At 50.4% G+C, this 21,431-nt stretch overlaps 1 protein-coding gene across 2 annotated transcripts in view; it reads right to left on the bottom strand.

Moving 5' to 3' along the window:
• The window catches only part of CTCFL (CCCTC-binding factor like), a 30,026-nt gene extending 9,496 nt beyond the window's left edge, over positions 1–20,530 (bottom strand). The window contains exons 1-9 of one of the 2 annotated variants that reach the window (XM_042930586.1): positions 20,331–20,530; positions 19,168–19,715; positions 18,234–18,459; positions 14,064–14,234; positions 13,612–13,745; positions 10,762–10,882; positions 9,231–9,380; positions 6,905–7,065; positions 4,131–4,313 (exon numbers count right to left, since the gene is read on the bottom strand). In XM_042930586.1, the coding sequence (XP_042786520.1) occupies positions 4,131–4,313; positions 6,905–7,065; positions 9,231–9,380; positions 10,762–10,882; positions 13,612–13,745; positions 14,064–14,234; positions 18,234–18,459; positions 19,168–19,704 (1,683 nt within the window). In that variant the 5' untranslated portion in view covers positions 19,705–19,715; positions 20,331–20,530. Of the gene's footprint in view, positions 1–4,130; positions 4,314–6,904; positions 7,066–9,230; positions 9,381–10,761; positions 10,883–13,611; positions 13,746–14,063; positions 14,235–18,233; positions 18,460–19,167; positions 19,716–20,271; positions 20,305–20,330 lie in introns of those variants that run through there. The other variant, XM_042930587.1, reaches the window with a different exon arrangement.
• Between the last annotated feature and the right edge of the window lie 901 nt (positions 20,531–21,431).

Below are 21,431 nucleotides of genomic sequence, written 5' to 3'. Positions count from 1 at the left end.
TTCTCTAGCTTCAATATCATGTTGGCTGTTCTGGGTTTTCTGCCTCTCCACCTCAGCTCTAAAATCGTCGTCATTACTGATAAAATAATGTGCTGAGATCCGGATAGGAATTGCATTGAATCTATAGATCAAGTTGTGAAGAAATGACATCTTGACATTATTGTTTTCTTATCCATGAACATGGACTACTTCTCCCTTTATTCAGATTTTCCTCGATTTCATTCATCAGAGCGCTTTTCATTTCCCTTAGAGCATTTCTTCTTGGTTCTTTCGTGGGATTTCCATCTCTGCTCACGTTGTTCGTCTGTTCTTGCAAACTGTCTACTTTTTCTGTCATCACCCTCAGCATGTTAATCAGGGTTGTTTTCAATTCCTGGTCTGGTGATGCTAACATCCCTGCCGTGCCTGGTTTTGCTGTTCTGTCTCTCCAAATTGTGGTTTTTGCCTTTCGGTATGCCTTGTAACATTTTCCTGATATCTGGACGTGATGTCCCGGGTGGAAGGAACTGCCTTAAATTGCGCTTCAGTAGTGTGGGGGTGAGGCAGGTGTCTGTAGCCTGTGACAGGGTCTCAGTATTTCAGGGAGCCATGCCTCTGGGCTGTGACCCTCACAAGTGTTTCTCAGTTTTATTCTCCACCTCAGGTGGGACAGGATGGCTCTTGGGGCTGGAGTTGGGGGTTTCCCTTCCGCCAGGTCTGTTAGGCTCTGATGATACCCCAGCAGGTTAGACTGCAGTTAACTGGTTTCCCTGGAGGGAGACCTTGTGAAGGAGAACAGAGTGGTCTGGGGTATTTCGGAACGGTTGCTCCCCGCTCCCCTGCTGGAAGGAAGCAGAAGGGGATTCCTTTTCAGACATTCAGTGTGGGAACCTGGTCGAACTCGTGGTGGTAAAATGCACAGCGTCGCGGGGGCCTCTAGGACTGGATCTGTAGCTTTTAATCTCCTACGCATCCACCTGAGTCCCCAGAGCAAGTCCCCAGTCACCGTTCCAGTTCCCCACCACCCCCCGCCCCTGCCCCCGGTGCTGGTTCCCATGGAGGCTGCTGCTGGGGAGTCTCTGGTCTGTGTTCACCCGTCTCCAACCCTGAGGCAGAGATTTGTCCTGTGCCCTCCCCTCCCCTGCAGATCCCGGAAGAGTTGATTTTTCAAACTATTCGGGTTTTTACTTCTTGGGACAAAGCGGCAACTTCCAAGTGGAACCATCAATGGGAAATTTTTATTTTTTAAACATCTTTCCTGAGATATAATTCATATATCAATTCATCCATTTGAATTGTGTAATGCAGAGGAGCCTGGGTGGCTCAGTCGGTTGAGCGTTCAACTCTTGGGTTTGGCTCGGGTCATGACCTCACGGTTCATGGGACTGAGCCCCATGTCGGGCTCTGCGCTGACAGCACGGAGCCTGCTTGGGACTCTCTCTCTCTCTCTCTCTGCCCCTCCCCTGCTCATGCATGCTCTCTTTTTCAAAATATAGAAACAAAACAAAAAATAATAAATGGTATAGTTCAGCAGTTTTTAGTTTATTCTTAGAGTTGTAAAGCCATCCCCACAATCAATTTTAGAACATTTCAAAAAGAAACCCTGTACTCTCAGGAGTCACTCTCTGTGCTCCCCACCCCCTGAGATCTCTGGCCACCACTCAGCTACTTTCTGTCTCCATGAATTTGCCTATTCTGGACATTTCATAGACATGGAATCCTCTAATACGTGATCTTCTGGGTCTGGCTTTTTTCAAGGCTCACCCATGTTGCAGCACGATATATCTGTACATCACTCCTTTTAATGGCTGAGGAATATTCCATCGTATGGTTATAAAACATTTTATCTGTTCACCACTTGATGTCCATTCGGGTAGTTTCCGCTTTCGGGGGCTGCCATGAATATTTGTGTACGAGTTTTTGTGCGGTCCTGTGTTTTCAGTTCTTTTGAGTATATGCCTTGGGTGAAGTATGTTTTAACTGTTTGGAACACTGCCAGACTACCTTCCAAGGTGGCTTCACCATTTTCTTTTCTTAACATTTATTTCTTTTTGACAGAGAGAGACAGAGAGACAGAGAGACAGAGCATGAGTGGGGGAGGGGCAGAGCAAGAGAGGGACACAGAATCCAAAGCAGGCTCCAGGCTCTGAGCGGTCACCATGGAGCCCGACACGGGGCTCGAACTCACGGACCTCGAGATCGTGACCTGAGCCGAAGTCGGACGCTCCACCGACTGAGGCCCCCAGGGGCCCCAACGGCCTCACCTACTTCAAATCCCACCAGCAACGGAGGAGGGCTGCAATTCTTACCATATTTCAAGCTTTTTTTGTTATTATTATATTTGTTACGGTGATCAGTGATCAGCTATCACAATTTGCCGAAAGCTCTGGTGGTTAGCATTTGTTAGCAGTCAAGTATTTTTAAATTACAATATATGCTTTTTTAAAGGCATGTTGTTATTGGACACTTAATGGACTACAGCACAGCATAATCGTAGCTTTCGTATGCCCCGGGAAACCAAACCGTTCTTTTGACTCATTTTATTGTGACGTTTGCTTTACTGCAATATCTCAATATCTCAATCTGCAGTATCTCCGAGGGATGTCTGTATTCTAGATCCAACTCCCCGTGCCCTCTCTTGAATGCAAGAAAAGCTTTCAAGACTTCTGACTGTTTGCTCTGAGGAATTCTATGAGGCCGACTCAACCCCTTCTCTGTTTTCTTATTCTTCCCACCAAAAGGTAGGATCTTTCCAATGTTGACTCTTGACAATGCTAAGTCTGTATGAATGCTGTTTTCGGACTATTGTCACAACTTGTATTTGAAATTTTGAACTACGAGTATTAACACTCTGGAATTACCCCACTACACTACCCAGAAAAACACAAAGAGAAAAGATATAAAGCTTTCCCCATAAAAACAGTCAACTTCAGATAATTCAGAACTTTTATGAAGGGAGCCTGGAGCATATACACTGTCTAGAGATCTGGCTCATCATCTGTGGTATTTTTTTCAACGTCCACGAATTCTCTGACACTCTTTCTTTCAAAGGGAACTTCATCCCCCACCTCTCGGGTGTGGGCTGGACCTAGTGATTTGCTTCTTTTTTAAAGTTTTTAATGTTTATTTCTTTATTTTGAGAGAAAGAGAGAGATTGAGAGCGTGCACAAGCTGGGGAGGGGCAGAAAAGAGAGAGACAGAGAAAATCCCAACCAGACTCCACACCGTCAGCGCAGAGCCCGCTGCGGGGCTCGAACTCCCCAACCGCAAACCACGAGATCGTGACCCGAGCCAGTCGGTCGCTCAACCGATTGAGACAGCAGGGCACCCCTAGTGATCCGTCTCTTATGAACAGAGGTAATGGGTCACTTTAAAAAGTAGGTGACAAGAGTCACAGTGGCCTCCCCCTTGCTCTCTCTCGCTTACTCTGGGTCATGAGACCCCTTGAGCAGCCCAACGGAATGGTCCACGTGGTGAGGAACTGAAGACCCTTGCCCACAGCCACGGGAGGGCGCCATCTTGGGAGTGGACCTCCTGATGACATCCTGACCGTAACCTCCTGAGAGACGATGAAGCAGACCCACCCAGCCGAGCCCCTCCCAAATTCCTGACCCACTGAAAGTGTGAGGAAATAAATGTTGTTTTAAGCCACTAAGTTTCGAAACGATTTGTCATATGGCAACAGATCACTAACACAGCACCTAAAGAGAATAACGTCGAAGAGTAAACGCATTTCTTAGCAGAGTACCAACAATACTATTTGAAGAACATCTCTGAGACATTTCGAAAATTGCATTCTCTCTGGGAAACAGCCTAAATCTAATTCACAGGAACAATGTTAAAATGTTACATTTAAGAGCAGTGGTTCTTGCGGACTCCAGGGAGTATGAGAATTCTCTAAAACCATTTGCAAGGTTTTGTTTGTAGAGCCATCTTTTTTCATGGAAAGGGGAGACCACACTTTCATACGATTTGCAAGAGCTTTGTGACTCCAAAAAAACGAATAACCACTTCCCCAAGGCCAGGCAGATGCCGTCTTAAGCCCTGGCAAGTTTCTATAATTGGGTTTAAACTCCCTGAGTGTGTCAGAGCCTGTGAAACAGAGGAATCTTTGCAAGAAGTAAGGTTTACTGTGAGTTAAGTGAGCTTACCCAGCGGGAGAAGCTTTTGCTACACTTGGGGCATTGGTAAACAGTCGGGATGAAGTCTGCATCATGGTATTTCCTGAAGTGCACATTTAGAAGTTGCTTCTGTCGGAAACATTTATTGCACGAGACGCAGGTAAATGGTTTCTCTCCGGTGTGGGTACGTATGTGAACGGTCATATGGCGTTCCTAGGAGAGAAGGGGAGGGAAATGAGAGGTTTAATATTTACAGGGATTTTGTTTTTAGTCCTTGACGTTATTTCTTATACACCTTTTTCCCTCCCTAAGGATGAACGCGTGATTACAAAAAATGATGGCACACACAATGTCAATGCGGTTAGTGATGCGGGCAGCACGGTCTGGCTATCTAGGAAACAAACTTGTCCACCATCAGGCCACTGATGAGGGCCTCGTGGGTCCCACAGCCCCTCAGGGAATGTGGTAGAACATTCCTTCAGGAGGGAAATGATAATCATTTGTCCCTCCAAGAGGCCTCATGGACTAGCAGCCCTTCTTCTAGAACTATCTGCAATGACCCGAGTTTACAAAGGGCAGAAAGAACCTGCAAGCTTAAAATCTAACATCAGAGTTTCATTTCCATGGCTATTTGGTGTTGGAAGTACATTACGCCTCTTAACTTCCTGATAAATATTAGGACAAACCTTAATATCCATTTAAAAGCATAAAGCTGATAATAACTGCTCTTAGCAAAGAAATAATTAGGAATTTTAACTAAGATTGACACAAGTAAATAACCTGGAGAAGCCAGGGAACCTGGATGGCTCAGTCGGTTAAGCATCTGACTCTTGGTTTCCGCTCAGGTCATGATGACACCGTTCGTGAGTTCAAGCCCCGTGTCAGGCTCTGCACTTAGTGTGGAGCCTGCTTGGGATTCTCTCTCTCCCTCTCTCTCTGCCCCTCCACTGTTCTCTCTCTTTCTCTCTCTCTCTCTCAAATAAATGAGCTTTAAAAAATTTTGGAGAAGCATGACAAAAATATATATAAAGTCAAGCGAAAGTACCCATTTTATTTGTTTTATTTAAAATGCTATGACCATGCAGAGGAAACACACACCCACTTCTATGTTCCTGTTCATAACCAAACTATATTTCTACAAGGTTTTCTCTTGGGGGTGCTCTCTTCCCACCCGTCTTGCCTCCACCCCCCTTCCAGGACAGAGTGGCCCTGGTGGGACCTTGACTTTCAACATGGGACTTGAGCGCTGCTGTCCTGGGAGGGAGGGTGAGAGGAAAGATGTGTGGGGAAGAGGGTCCATTACATGAAAATCCATTGATCTTATACTTTGAGTGAACCTTCTATCTATGCATGATTTTCTAAAATAACAGACTGGTCATTTGGAAAAGTATCAGTTTACCGAGTTATGGAGGGCTTCTAAACGTTGTCACACTTCACTCCACTACATAAAAAAATGCTTTCTTAAAATCACTCCCATCTCATTAGAGAAGTCTTCAAGTGTCAGAAAGCTTGTCAAGCTCATGGTGGTGGATGTACAGATTTCTAATTGTAATTTCCTCCCGACAGATGAGATTGTATCTCTGGCAACCACATTTTCCTTGAAGTGACGGACTCACTTCATTTACTTTTTTTTTTTTTTAATGTTTATTTATTTTTGACAGAGAGACAGAGACAGAGACAGAGCGTGTGCGTATGAGCGGGGGAGGGGCAGGGAGAGAGGGAGACAACAGAATCCGAAGCAGGCTCCAGGCTCCGAGCTGTCAGCACAGAGCCTGACGTGGGGCTCGAACTCACAGACCGTGAGATCATGACCTGAGCCGAAGTCGGACGCTCCACCGACTGAGCCACCCAGGCACCCCTCACTTCATTTACTTTCAAGAAAAAGGCACTGCATGTTGCCAAATGTCCAATGACTGAAGCAGGAGAGTTTGCCTATCCCTTGTTCTCCCAAGTGAAAACAGCAGTTCACGAAAAAAGTGGCTAGTTGGGCTGGCAACTCACACAATGCCACAGGTGATTCCCTGCAGACAGGTGCTGTGCTTTGGAAGACAGCACAGGGGCTCTGTTATTCAAAGATGAGTAACTAGGGGCACCTGGGTGGCTCAGTCAGTTAAGCATACAACTTCGGCTCAGGTCATGATCTCAGGTTCATGAGTTCGAGCCCCGTGTTGGGCTCTGTGCTGACAGCTGGGAGCCTGGAGCCTGCTTTGGATTCTGTGTCTCCCTCTCTCTCTGCCCCCACCCACTCACACTCTCTCTCTCTCCCTCAAAAATAAATAAACATCAAAAAAAGAAAAAAAAAGATGAGTATCCTGGGTCAAGCCTGAATGAAGTTGAGAACTGTTACTCTCTATCAAGGACATTCTTAAGTAAAACCACCCTTCACTTTTGCGGCTGTGCATGAAGGTGAAGAACACAGCAGACGCCAGACCAGCCTGGGGTGACTGCTCTGCTTGTTCTCAGTCACCTCTGCTGCTGTGGCGCCTTCACGGCCGATGTCAACACGGTGAAAAGGGCAAATAATGTATCGGCGTGAATCAGTCATCTAATGACAAGAACTTTGATCTTACGGCCCCGACTGGCCGCAGGGACCTCCAGGGGCCTGTAAACCACACTTTGACGAAGTGCTGCTTTCAAGTATTGGCTCACGGCTGCTTTCGGGTTATTCTGAACCGTCTCTTTCACCAAAGCATGATCTTTTTTTTTTTTTTCACGATTTTCAAAGCGATGGGGAACCCCAACCCTCCCTCCCTCCATACGCCACTGCCTCCCACCGCCTCCCCAAACTGGCTGAAACCGAGTACCTGCTTGCAGGCATAAGAGCAGTATTGACACTTGAACCTTTTCTCGTTTTTATGGGTTTTCTGGTGCTGAACGAGGGCATAGCGTTCGTGGAAGACCGCGGTACAGTAACGGCACTTCATTTCCATGGCTTTGTAGGTATGCAGGTTGCGCAAATGGACACCTAGAACAGTCACAGAACGTCACACGGCAGAACGGTGTTCGGTCAGCTACTCTCCCCTCCCCTCTGAGTCAGGGCTTCTAGACCTCAGCGCTATGGAGCTGGTTTCTTCCTGGTGGGGTGGGCGGGGCGGGGGGGGGGGAGGGCGGGCGTGTCCTGGGCACTGAGAATATTTAGATTCCAGTAAGATTCCTTTCCTCCCCAGCTGTGACAACCAAAATGCCTCCAGATACTGCCAAGTGTCTCTCAGGGAACGAAGTCATTCCCTGCTGGGTGCTGTGCAGCACTGCTCAGAAGGAACCACAGGCTGCCAAGCCCAGGAATTACTCTTTTGACGTGGATTTCAATGTCACTTAAGGCACGGCACGTCCCACCTATTGTGTTCATTTAACAAAGCGCCTTGAGAACCTTATCAGCGAGGCGTGGGCAGGTTTTTAGGATAACCTTACGGTGGTTTTACATGACAAAGACACGACCTCTGGATTTTAACTGAAAAACAAAAAAAAGGTCCAAGTGTCGTGTTAAGAGTCAATGCCCTGTTTTTTCCTCTGTCCTAACGCATGCAGGACTCGTGGTAAGGTCTGATTGGACACGCTCTGGAATAATTTCTGCTGAATGGAGTCTGAAGCACGGTGGTTTGTGATCCTTTGTGTAAGAGGCCAAGCAAAAAGGGACAGCTGGTCGGGGTACACCCTAGTCGTGCTGTCTCAGGCATGTAAGAGTCTGATTTCTCCCACGGCGGCAGGAAGGGAGACTTCACTCGCTCACAAAGCATCTTACAGGGGTACATGGGGAGGGCCACCTGCTGAAAGGAGATGTAACCTACATCACCCCGTCGAGCTGTCAGAGACTTGTTTCCTTTCTCGGCAATAGGCTTGTGACCCTCGTGTCCTACAAAGTTCCACTGGGCTGTGTTTTGTGGCATGCCGGTAACCCCAGTAACGTTGACAGAATGTTCTAGATTTTTAAAAGTTAAAGCTTCATGGGGCACCTGGGTGGCTCAGTCGGTTGAGCGTCCGACTTCAGCTCAGGTCATGATCTCGCGGTTCGTGGGTTCAAGCCCCGCATCGGGCTCTGTGCTGACAGCTCAGAGCCTGGAACCTGCTTCGGATTCTGTCTCTCTCTCTGTCCCCCCCATGCTTTCTCTATCTCAAAAATTAATAAAATGTAAAAAAAACTTCAAAAAAAAATTTTAAAGCTTCATTACACACCCTCACCCTTTCAGAAATGTTTTCCAAATGATGCACCTCGTCTCCAGGGTTTTCTCCGGGCAAACCGGCGACTTGTACGTCTGCTAACATGTTTTGAGCATCACAGCGTTACGTACTTTGGAAAGAGAAGTAAGTTCACGGAAAATGGGAAGCCCATGGACCCCGAGAAAAAGCAGGGATGCTCATTCGCTGACGGCTGTGCCCACCACGACCCCACTGCTGAATACGCCTGGTTTTCCCTGCGGGCAGGGTAAAACCCCGAGTCCTAACCCTGGCATTCGGAGTCGCTCACGGCGGGTTCTGTTCTTGCTCTGTGGTGTTTTGTGCCACGAAGGGGACATAACCATGTCACAATAAAGGATTTCAGGCCCTGGCTGGCCTCCTTTGCTGAAGGGAGTTCCTTAAGGGGAAGACTGGTTTTGGTCCTCACTTTTGCCACTTCGGCCGCCAGAACTTTAGAGGATTACAGCAAGAGCCTAAGAAAAGTCTGCGGAGCGTCACTGGTGGGGACATTAACAGAGTCAGAACCTATAACGAGTCAGAACCTATAACGAGTCCCTGCACCTCCGGACTCGGGGGACTTGGGGACAGATCACTCTATGTCTCTAGGCTCCTTCATCATCTGCTTCATCTGTAGAAGGAGGCCTAGGGTGGGATGAAACAAGACCTGTGACAGTGCTGCAGGACCTGAAATACCTGTGACTGTCATCGGGTGTACCTGCAACGGAACGGGCCCTCGCCAGCGCTCCGAGCCGAGCCATGAAACCGCACCTCTTCAGTCTCGCCACTAGATGGCGCCACAGGACCGCTGGGGGAAAAAAACTCCCTCTTCCGGAGTAGGTCCTGCAGCCCAGCTGCCTCCCTGTAACCAGGCCCAGGGCTCCAGGGTCCAGGACGCGCCTCCAAGGAGCCCGCAAATACCGTAGTTAAAGGAAGCTCATTAAGCCAGACACTCACGCAGGTCGCTCTTCCTTGCGATGACGGTGGCACAGTGCGGACACTGGTACTTGGGGACATTCTTGCTGTGCTTCTGCAGAACGTGTATTTTCATGGTGCCGCTCTGCGTGAAGCGTGTGTGGCACACGTGGCATTCGTAGGGCTTCTCACCTGTGACACGGATGACAAAAGTGACCCTCTGCACGGCGGCTTCGCCCAGCAGGCCCTGAACCTCCCCAAAGGTCTTGGGAGCCGAAAGCTTTTCTGCTGTCCCCGGGGCTCCTTTCTCCACCCTTCCCTCAACCGTTCAGCCCCACAGTTTGTGCCGGGTTCCTAAATCAAGCTCGGACAGACAGCGTTGGGTCGAGTAGGGCTGTGTGGACAGTGGCCCAGACGGGCGGCTCTCCTAACATCTGGCGGCTGACTCGTCACTTAGCTATCCGGTTCCTGCCGTGGCATCAAGAACCGAGATGTCCACGGAAACGTATTCTTCGTACCAAAAAGACAAACAAGCAAACAGACAAAAAAAAAACCCCACAAAGCGAGTACTAGAAATACCACACAATCCACGAATGCCACTTCTGGGGACTTATGCGAAGAAAGGGAAAACAGTAATTCGCAAAGACATGTGCCCCCCTACGCTTACTGCAGCATTATTTACAAACACCGAGATACGGAAGCAGCCCCAGGGTCCGACAGACGGATGGCTACAGAAGATGTGGTAAATACACAACGGAGTATCGTTCAGCCGCAAAACAAGAATGAAATCTTGCCATTTCCAACAACATGGACGGACTTAGGGGGCATCGGCCTCCGTGAAAGAGGCAGATGGAGAACGACAAATACCTATGTTGTCACTTATATGCGGGATCTTTGGAACAAAACAGACAGAAACAGACTCATAAATACAGAGAACTGGTAGTTTCCGTAGGACGGGGCGGGGGGGGGGGGGTAGCAGCCGGGGGACGGGCCAACAGGTGAAGGGCATTATGAGGCACGAAGGTGAAGGGCATTACGAAGCACGAAACCAGCACACTTTACGTTTTGCCTTAAAACTGAAGGGTTCCCGGGGCGCCTCGGGTGGCTCAGACGGTTAAGCGTCCGACTTCGGCTCAGGTCACGATACCGCGGTCCGCGCGTTCAAGCCCCGTGTCGGGCTCGGTGCTGACAGCTCGGAGCCTGGAACCTGCTGCGGATTCTGTGTCTCCCTCTCTCTCTGCCCCTCCCCTGCTTACTCTCTCACTCTCCATCTCTCCCTCAAAATAAAATGAACTTTAAAAAAAACCCTGAAGGGTCAGTTAAGCATGTGACTTTGAGCTCCCCGACAAACCTCGCCAGCAGGCACTGGACGGCGTCCTACTTGGCCCCTCGGGGTCCCAGCACGGTACTCACGTGGCCTCCCTCCGCGCCAAACAGGCGCAGACGTGCGGATCCAGATCCCCGTGTGGGAAAAGCACAAAGAAATTCACTCTGCCGCCCGAGCTCCGACTGGGTGGCGGGGAGACAGGGCACCGGCCGAGCCTCCTGGGCCGCCCGCGGGGCCCGTCCTCACCTGAGTGTGTCCTCATGTGTCGCTTCAGCTTGTAGGTGTCTTTGCTGGCGTAGCTGCACAGGCTGCACTGGAAGGGACGCTCCCCCGTGTGCGAGCGGGTGTGTCGCTTTAGCTTGCTCGCCTGGCGAACAGAGGAAAGGCCGCTGGTGCCCCCGAAACCTCAGGGCGGTGGCCCAGTCGGCCAAGCGTTCGACTGCGGCTCAGCCCGCGATCTCGCGGGTTCGTGGGTTCGAGCCCCGCGTCGGGCTCTGTGCGGATGGCTCGGAGCCTGGAGCCCGCTTCGGGTTCTGTGTCTCCCTCTCTCTGCCCCTCCCCTGCTCACACTCTGTCTCTCTCTCTCTCTCTCAACAATAAACATTAAAAAGAACAAAAAGAAATAATAAAAAGCAGTAGAGTCTTCAACTAATCAGAATTATAAAAGATGCAGAAATCGGCCCGAGTTTAACCTCAGAGCGTATTTCACACACTGAAAAACATGAATCGGTCATTATTTTTATTTTCTGTCGTGGACGAAGTTTCTCATTTGATTGTGTGTGTGTGTGTGTGTGTGTGTGTGTGTGATCCTTTGTGGATAACGAGCAGTCATTTCGAGAGACTCTCAGGTTCAACTTCACTTTTACAAACTGAACTCTAGCGGCTCAGAGCCATACAGGATTTTATTTGCATTTCCAAGGCAACATGCATCCGATCGCTGTAAAGTTTAGCTCAGGCTGCGGTGCACACAGGGCAGAAAACATCTGTCTGCGTGAATAAAGCAGGAAGCTCGAGGCATCAGGTCTTTGATGGGACGTTTCCCTACGGGCCCTTCAAGTTCACAGTTCTGTGGACCCCCATGGCACGTGGACCAAGGGAGGCCTTGCTTTCTATCAAGGGCAGGTTCTGTGTGTCAGTGATTTGTTTATAAGATGAAACTTGGAAGTAAAAGGAAACAAATTCTAATTTGATTAACTACATATCCCAGGCAATCAGTTAAAAGGCAAACCACACACTCCCTCCCATCTGATCATTTTTGGCCTGATTGAGCGCCTTCTAGAACTGCTCTTTTTCTGCGTGTGCTCACGGCAGGCCCGTATCTGCCTTTAGCGGACACGGCCCCATCAGCCACACTCGGGCGACGGAGGTCAGAAAGCCCGCGTCAGCCCTGAGCACCATCCCAGGAAGGCTGTGCTCGGGTCTGGCTCCCCAGTACAGGATAAGCACACGGAAGCCTGGAGAACATTCAAGAACAACAGAAGACTTGGGACGGAAAACAAGGCCCAAACCGAAAAATGCAGCTTCGATTTTTAGAAGAAAAGTGGACGTCTTTGGGTATATTAGGAGGCAAAGCGAGAAGTTTTAGCAACAACAGCACAAAAAGTTTGGGGAGCGGTGAGAGGGAGCGAAGGCGCTGTGACAGATGTCCCCCGTGGCTGCAGGGAGGAGGGGACAAGGCGCGTTGACAAGGTGTCAGGAGCGCTGTGATCTGCCTACGGCTCCGGTACCTTCCTGGTGGCCCAAGCGTCAAGGGATGGTGAGGGGGGCCCAGGCGGCTCCCCGCTCAGAACCGAGCAGCAGGGAAAGGCTTGGAAACCATACAAAAGGGGTGATGGCAGCGGCTGGGGGGTCCCTCTGTCGAGGCCGACCAGCCCTCGGGCTGCACGCGGACTGCCCACCCCCGAGAAGGGCCTCTGCCAACACACGAGCTTGCTCGGAGAGCCAGAAGGACACCAACGACGGGGCCACTCCGGGCCTCGGGTCCTCAGGCGGCTTTGAGTTCTGAAACCTCCTCTCGGGGTTTCCACACGCAGCCACCACCTTTAACTCCGATGGCAAATCATTTTTAAAAATAGTAACAGTGGGGGGAAAAGAATTCCTGAACCAAATCCTGACCCCGAGCGCCAACTTTCCTAGTTGATGAAACACGGTTGCGCCATGACTGTATTTAAACTTGAGGCCTCCCCTTTAACTCCGTTCCTTTCGTGTGTGTGATCCCTTCCCAACTGGGCTCAGACTCAGGACAGAGGGCCGAGTCCTTAAACGGTGACCGCAGAGACCTGACGCTGGAAAGGAAGTGTCACATTCTTCTGTCATTTCATTTAGGGTGCAGCTAGGCCTGCCAGAAGGTATAAATACGAGAGAATTCAAAGGAACACGACACATAATTGGAAATCTGAGAAAGGTGGTCTGTCTGTAATTAAGACAGGAAACGGGCCGTGTCTGAATGCTCACACAAGTCGCTTTTTATCTGACCAGGGGCCCCGGAGGTAAGGTCCAAAATTGCAGCAAAAACCCACACTGAATCTGTGTTCTATGTCAGAGCAAATACATTTTGATTTTGTAGAACTGACTACACTCCACAGAACACCGGACAGAACTTAACACACTTGAGAATTATTTCCCAAGTAGAAGTGATTGTATTTGTAATTCGTACACCTTTCATGTTGCTTTCACGAGTTGGTAATCAAAAAAAAAAAATCCAATTTTCTATTTTAAACGTATAAAATAAAAACGAGTATCATTTCCCACATAGATTTTCTACGAATAATATCTTTAGCGAAACCTATTTTGTAAGAGATTCTGTTAGTGTGACTTAACTTTTGCGTCAACTTTTTAAATTTCTTGTCTGATGTTTATTTTTGAGAGAGACACAGAGTGTGAGCAGGGGAGGGGCAGAGAGAGAGAAAGGGAGACAGAGGCTTTGAAGCAGGCTCCAAACTCTGTCAGCAGAGAGCCCGACGTGGGGCTTGAACTCACAAACCATGAGATCGTGAGCTGAGCTGAAGTCGGACACTTAACCAACTGAGCCACTCAGGCGCCCCGTGTCAAGTTAGAAAGAATGCCACAAAGCCCTACGGACAAGGACGGACTTACTTCCACACTGGCATACTTGCAGATGGAACATTTAAAGGGTTTCTCGTGAGTGTGTTTATAACGTCTGTGTCGGACAAGTTCTCCACTGGTGACAAATGCCATGACACAGTCACCACACTTGTAGGGCCTGGTTCCTGTAAAATCACAAGTTCAGCCTTTTCAGATAAGACTTCGCCACAAATATCCCTAGGGATTTATAACCTATCAATTAGACTCCGTTTCAAAACGCTCTAACAATGAAGAAGAGGTCCTGCAAACCCTAACTACCCCCAGACACGTGTGAGAAGAAAATCTTCGTAACACTCGAGGTTTTTAAGCACAATCGAAGAAGACAAAACCAAAGGGGTCGAAACAGACACGTTACTCTCAAGTGCAGATAGGTGGATTCGCATTCGTACGTAAACCTTAAACACGCATCCTTCATGGGAAATAATTCTTCTCCCCTGGTTTACCTGTGTGAGTGTTGATGTGATTCCGCAGAAGAGTGACCGTGCGGAAAGCTTTCAGGCACAGGTGGCACATGTGGGGCTTTTCAGTGCTGTGAGTTTTCATATGACGATTAAAACTCGAAATTCTAGAAGAGGTGAACACGCAGCTATCACAGCAGAAGGGTCGTTTTGCTTCTGCAGGAAGAAGATACAGAGTCTGTGTATTTGGAAAAATCTTTCGTTTCGATGTTGAAATTCCACTGAAACACATCAAAGTCACTTGGTACATCCTTTTTTTGGTTTTTTTTTTTACGCGTAATACGGTAACCCAACAGGAGACGTTCCATGCAAACGGTGACCGGAAGAGCTGAGGCAACTCTAGCAATAGACAAAACAGACTTAAGGCAAATAGTGTTCCAAGAGACAATTAAGGACGTTATATAACGATAACAGACTGGATCTATCACAAAGGTAGGACAGTTATAAACATATACGCGCCCCATGACACAGTCCCAAAATACTTGAAGCAAAAATTGACAGAAGTGAAGGTGGAGAGAGGCGCTTGGAGATTCCAACACCCTACTTTCAACAATGGAGAGGATCAGCAAGGAAACAGAAGACCCCCCGCCATCAACCAAACAGACGTAACAGACATCTACAGAACACCACTCAACACCAGCACGGTGGACATTATTCTCCTCACGTGCAAACGGAAACTTCCTCAGGAAAAGCCACGTGTCAGGCCACAAAACGAGCGTCAACAAATTTAAAAATATAGAAATCATATGCTCTCTGACCGTGATGGCACTAAAGTGGCAATCGGTAACAGGAGGAAGCTTGGAAAATTCACACATGTGTGGAAATTAAACAGCACGCTCACAGGTGACCGATGGGTCAAAGAAGACATCACAAAGCCACTGCGAAATGCTCTGAGCTGAATGGAAGTGACACACAGCACACCAAAGCTTATAGCATGTAGCGAAAGCAGTGCTCGGAGGAGAAGTTTTACCTGTAGACACCTACGTGAAAAAAGAAAAAGCATTTCGGGTCAATAACCTAACTTTACATCCTGAGGAACTAGAAAAGTAAGAGAAATCTAAACCCAAAGCTAGCAGAAGGAAGGAAATCATGAAGACTGGAGTGGAGATAAATGAGATCGAAGACAGAAAAACAACAGAACTGATGAAAGCAAAAATAGGTTCTTTGAAAAGATCACCACTGACAAACCTTTACCCGGACTTGCAACTGGGAAACAAACGAGACAAGTCAAATAAGCAAAAGCAGGAAGGGAAAGTGGGGACATTACTACCAACCGCACAGAGGGACAGAGCTTATAAGAGAATACTGCGAGCCACTGTCTGCCAGCAAACCAGATAACCCAGAGAAAATGGAATATTCTTAGAAACACACAAGCCACCATAACTGGCTCCAGAAGAAACAGAAAATCGGAATAGCGCTATAGCAAACAAAGAGATTGAGTCATTCATCAAAAAAACTACCCACAAAGAAATCCCTAGGACCAGAGGGATTTACTGGAGAATTCTACCAGGTGCTTAAAGAATTAACATCAATCCTGGGGCGCCTGGGTGGCTCAGTCGCTTAAGCGTCCGACTTCGGCTCAGGTCACGATCTCGCGGTTCGTGAGTTCGAGCCCCGCGTCGGGCTCTGTGCCGACGGCTCGGAGCCCGGAGCCTGCTTCCGATTCTCTGTCTTCGTCTCTCTCTGCCCCTCCCCCACTCGTGCTCTGTCTCTATCAAAAATAAATAAAATGTAAAAAAAAAAAAAAAAAAGGAATTAACATCAATCCTTTTTCAAAGTTCAGGCACAAAAAAGTAGGACCCGACCATGAGGCCAGCATTACTCAGACACCAAAGACACCAATCTTCAAATCTTCAGTAGAATTCCAATAAACCAAACCCAGTAGTAGCTTATTAAAAGGATTGTGCACCAGGACCAAGTGGAATTTATCCCAGGAATGGAAGGGTGGTGGGACGTATGGAAACCAAGCAGTGCAACACGCCATATTCACAAAAGGAAGGGGAAGGAAAACGCGGTCATCTCAACAGCTTCAGAAAAAAGCACTTTACGAATTCCAACAACACCCAATAAACTTGGAATAGAAGGTTCATGGGTTGACCTGCGTTCCCCAAAAAGATACACTGAAATCCTAACGGCAAATGTCTGTAACTGTGACCTTACCTGCAAATAGGACCTTTGTAGATGTCATCACGTTTAGATGATCATGCCGGATGAGGGTGGGTCCTAATCCAGCATGATTGGTACCCGAGTGAGAACAGAAGAAACAGAGAGAGAGACACACACAGGGAAGGAGAGTTTTACGTGACAACATGGGCAGACACCAGTGATATATCCGTAAGCCAAAAAATGTCGTGATTGTGACAACGGCCAGACGCTAAGAAAAAGGCACAGAACATGTTCTTTCCTAGAACCTTCCAACAGCATGATCTCGATCTCAGGTTTCCAGCCTTTGGGACCACGAGAGAATCCATTTTTTGTCGTTTACGGCACCCAGCTTGCGGTATTTTGTTACGGCAGGCACCGGGCAACGAATACAGGCGCCAATTAAAAAATAAAAGATTTCAACAGACGTTCCTCCAAAGAAGACCTACGAGTGGCCAATAAGCACATCAAAATATATGCGACATCATCAGGCGCCAGGAAAATGCAAATCAAAACCACGATGAGATAACTCTTTACATCCACTAGGATGGCTATCGTGGTTTCAAGACGGGAAGTTAAGTGTCAGCAAGGACGGGGAGACACTGGAACCCCCTGACACCACTGGTGGGATTGTAAATCGGGGCAGCTGCAACCGCGAGTTGCAACCGGAAGAACAGAGAGGAAGCATTCCAACAAAAGCCTGCGCGCGAACGTTCACGGCGGCACTCTGGCGATGGGTGGACGGATGGGAACAAAATAGGCTGTACCCGCGACGCAGTGCGACTCAGGAACGAAGGAACAAAGCCCTGACAAATGCTGCAACGTGGGCGAAGCTTGCAAACATCAGGCCAAGGGAAGACACCCAGACACAAAGGGGCACGTGTTTTAGGTGCATGAGTCCATGTAAGGGAAATGTCCAGAACGTCCCGATGCTACGTGGGAATACTTCGGGGGATGAAAATAGCCTGGAATTAGTGGTGAGGGTTGCACAAAATTGTGAACATATTAAAAATAAAGCGAGCTAGGAATTGGGAATTTGGGGGTACAATCTCCTGCTTTAAATACAGGAGAAACGCTATATACGGGGACACACATCATAGCAAAGGTTGCAGACTCAACCCCCTGCTGGGGCCAGAGGCGATAAACCCAAATGAATGCTTCTACCCACAGGTTAAGATCAGGTTAAGTGACTTTTGAAACTGAGTCACCTCCCCACCCCGGCCACCTGCGGCTGAGAGGAAACAGCCGAGCGTTGCCAGATTTGACTTTGCAGAAATGAGCTAGAAACTGAGATTTGAGGGACCAACTCTCTTGATTAAGTAAGTGAGACCCTGGTATTTTCTAAAAAGCTCAACAATTTTTGAGGGTCAATTTATTTTGTGGGCGGCCGCCAGGCAACCTGGGTTTTAATGTGACTCTAAGAGAGCTTCAAGGTCCTTCTTAACCTGGTCTCATCACCCTCTTTGGGCACCCACCGTGGGGCTCTCTGGGAGCCGTCCACTTTACGAAGGCACATACTTCTGGAGCTACCCCCACGGGCCATCTCCTGCCGCCTGGAATGGCGATCCTGTCTTAATGGTTTCTGAGTCCTCTCCCTGAGCCTTGCCTAACATCAGATGCTCTGCTGCCTTGTGGACATCACCCCTTCTCCCGGCCCCCAGGCCCTCGCCCTCACCTTCATCAGCCCTGCATTCCCCTGCCCCCGCCTTCCCCTGCTTCCACCCGCCGGCTGCAAACTAGGGGCAGATCAGGGCCCACCTTCTCTGTTCTCACGCAGCACTTGGCAGAATTATTTTTACAGTGCCTTTAGAGCATTTCTGTCCGAGACACAAAGCTCTTTGGGGTTCGATTCCCCATACAGACCATTAGCTTCAACTTTCTGCCGTTTCCTGACATTTCGGAAGCCAACCGAAAGGCGACCCCATAAAATTTCAACCCCCATCCCGTTCCCCTGAAGGAAAAGCACAGCCCCCCTGGGACGCAGGGTCTCTTACGCTAAGCGAACCGGCCTACCCTTTGCCTTTTTCTGATTGTTTGTAGAGTTGGCTTTTTCAACACGGCCTTGACCGGAGGCAGGTCTGTCTTCCTGTTCTCCCACGTTTAAGTTTGAAATTGTCAGAACAATTTCGTCACTTCCTTCGTCTCCAGGCTTGGCTTCCACGAGAAAGAACTGCTCCTGGGTCTGGGCGCGGAACCCTCCTTCAGCAGACGGCTGGTCCTCCCCCTGACCTTTCTCAAGCTGATAAACAAAAATGAGTATTCACACAAATACTATACTCTCGATGACAATCGATAAAACTCTTTGCCGGGATGAAACCACAGAATATGTAAAGAACAAAAAACTAAAGAAGCACAGATTATTCAGTGCAACCAAAATGCTTAAGCCATAACTACTAAGCACCAAGGGTTTTGGTAAGAAAATGTCACACAATTTTAAAACAAAACAAAACACACGCACAGCACCCTGTAATATTCTAATCTAATTTTTTAACCCCTTAGAAAAGAACATGAAGGGGGCACCTGGGTGGCTCCGTCGATTGAGCGACCGACCCAACTTCGGCTCAGGTCACGATCTCACGTCTCACGGTTCGTGGGTTCGAGCCCCGCATCGGGTTCTGTGCTGACGGCTCGGGGGCCTGAAGCCTGCTTCGGATTCTGTGTCTCCCTCTCTCTCTGCCCCTCCCCACATTCTCTCTCTCGCTCTCAAAAATAAACATTAAAGCAAAAAAAGAAAAAGAAGGAAAAGAACATAAGGACATAAGGTCTCCCGAGATCTTCCCAGGGCATTATTTTTACCGTGCTTAATTTTAAAGTGCAATTTTTAAACTGCTTGTCCATACCCAATACCGCACCAAGAGCCACTTTTAAAAAAACAACCACAAAAAAAGAAAAGCCGCTGGGAGTTTTCCCTCTATGTACAGGGTCTGTTTATTAAAACCGGCCGTACCTTGACCGACCCGGTGCTTTCGGCCAAGCTCACCACAAACTTGGTGTCTTCGCTGGCCGCGGCCACACTGCCCTCCAGAACGTGAAGCTGCATCACCTCCAGCTCTTGCAAAGTGTACGCGTCTTCCTGGATGCTAATGGCCACGCACTGCTGGGACCCCTCGTCCAGCCACAGCAGAGACTGCTCCCCGCCGCTGGCCTGCCGGACCGCCCCCTGCACCCCTTCCCGGCCCTGCGGTGTCAGCCAGCCGACGTCCTGTAGCTGCACGTCTTCGGAGGAAAAGTGCACTGTCTGCAGGGTCACGATGTGCTTCTGGCTCTCCTCCGTGGTGAGCACCAGCTCCCGCTCCCCCTCCAGCATCTTGGCCTGCAGGAGCCCATAGGTGCCCTGGGCCTCCACATTTCCGGGGCCCAGGTGTTCCCTCCCTCTGCACGCTCCCTCTTCCTGCACCACTTCCAGGGCTTTTGCCGGCATCAACTCCCATTCTTTGATTTTGGTAAACTGCTCAGAAGGGACGGAGAGCTCAGTCCCTGCCATCGTGACGTGGCCTGTGTAAGAAAGAAGCGAGCCGTCTTGGTAGGGCACAGGGCGGTTCGATCAAGGCATGCCAAGGTCCTGGCCTCCTGCGAGTCAGGGCTAAGTTGATTCAGCCTAGGCCTGGAAGAGGCTGAGCCTACACAGGGTTTAAGCTAAAGCCGGCATTAGTCCAGAAGATTCTAGAACCCACGGGGTTGGGCCTGAAGTCGGCTTTTGGCAAATGCACGTTCCAGGCCTGGCAAAGGGGGGTGGGGGGCGCTTAGCAGGGTCCGGGGCCGTGCACGCCACTAGGCCTAGAAAGCTCGGGTCTGAGTGGGCTTTCAGCAAATGCACGTGCAAAGGGGGGGCCCGAGCAAACTTTCCACCACGTGGCACGTCCAGATCGAGCGCCGTCTGTGCCGCCTGGACTTTGGGCCTGGAGCCCATGCAATCTCGGCAGAGCAAGCTTCAGCCCCGGGCACGCACACCCTGGGCATTCGCGGCGCCCCCACTCCCGGTCCCACCCGACGCCGGCCCTCCACGCCTAGCCCGGGGCCCCCCTCCCCAGCCCCGCCCGCCCACACCCACGTGGCACCAGCCTGTGTCCCGGAGGGGCCTGGCGTCCAGCCCCAGGGGCGGCCCCTCACCCGGGAGGCGTGGCCTGGGCGCCAAGCCCACCCCGTCTAGACGCGGGGTGGCCTCCACCTCGAGCCAGCCGCGAGCCTTGTGCCGCCAGCTACCGCCTGCAGCTCGCAGGCCGCTTGGATGCGAGGGTCGATGCAGCGGCGCGCAGGCGCTGGGCTGGGCGGGAAAGAGGGGCTCAGCGTGCAAGGGGCGGAGCCAGGGGAGAGGGATGATGCAAGGGACGATGGGGGAGTTGGAAGGGGAGGGGCACCCTCAGGGGGAGCTGAGACCCGGATAGATATGGAGCGGAAATGGGGGCCACCTGCAAGGGGCACACGGGGGACGGATGGGGGGAAAGCATATGGGCACCTGCAGGGGGCGCGGAGAAACCCTAGGGGCAGAGTAGTGGGGGCACCTGGGTGGGAGAGGGACTAAGATGGGGGGAGGGGAATGCACGAGGGAGGGAAATGGGACCTGCAAAGGGCGCCGAGAGACCCCGGGGGCAGGTGGATGGGAAAGGGGAGTGGTGGGGGCACCTGGGGGGGGGGATGCACGAGGAGGGAACGTCCGGCGGGACCTGCAGGGGGCGCCGAGAGATCCCGGGGGCAGGTGGATGGGAAGGGGGAGTAGAGGGACCACCTGGGGGGGGAGCAGAGCAGAGACTTGGGGTAGGAGCGTGGATAAGGTGGGGGCGTGCCAGGGAGGGAGAACTCTGAGGAGTTGGGAAGCACGGAGTGGGTAGATGGGCAGGGGCGGTGGATGGGTAGTGGGGGAGCCCGTGGCGGGGTGGGGGCTCCGGAGGCTCTGGTGAGCGCGACAGAGAATGGCAGGGAGCCCAGACAAGAGTGGGGCGTGGAAGTCCATGGAACAGAAGGGGAGAGGTAGGAAGGGGCACCGGGGAGGAGACACAGGGGGCAAGAAGGAAGCAGGGTGGAGCCGGTGGGGTTGGTGGGAGCGTGGAGGGGAGGGAGGGCTGGGCTCGGGCGGGAGTGAGAGCTGCAGGTCAGCTGGCGTCTTCTCCCGATCTCCAGACCTTCCAGACCTTACCAAGTTCTTTCCCCAACATCTCAGGGCGGGCGGGAGAAGGCGGGGGAAAGCGAAGGACAAAGGGACCAGGCAGGAGC

This window comes from Panthera leo, chromosome A3 (genome assembly GCF_018350215.1).
Source record: "Panthera leo isolate Ple1 chromosome A3, P.leo_Ple1_pat1.1, whole genome shotgun sequence".
Classification (NCBI taxonomy): domain Eukaryota; kingdom Metazoa; phylum Chordata; class Mammalia; order Carnivora; family Felidae; genus Panthera; species Panthera leo.
Note: the sequence above shows the minus strand (reverse complement) of the source record. Positions and strands in the feature narration are given on the sequence as shown.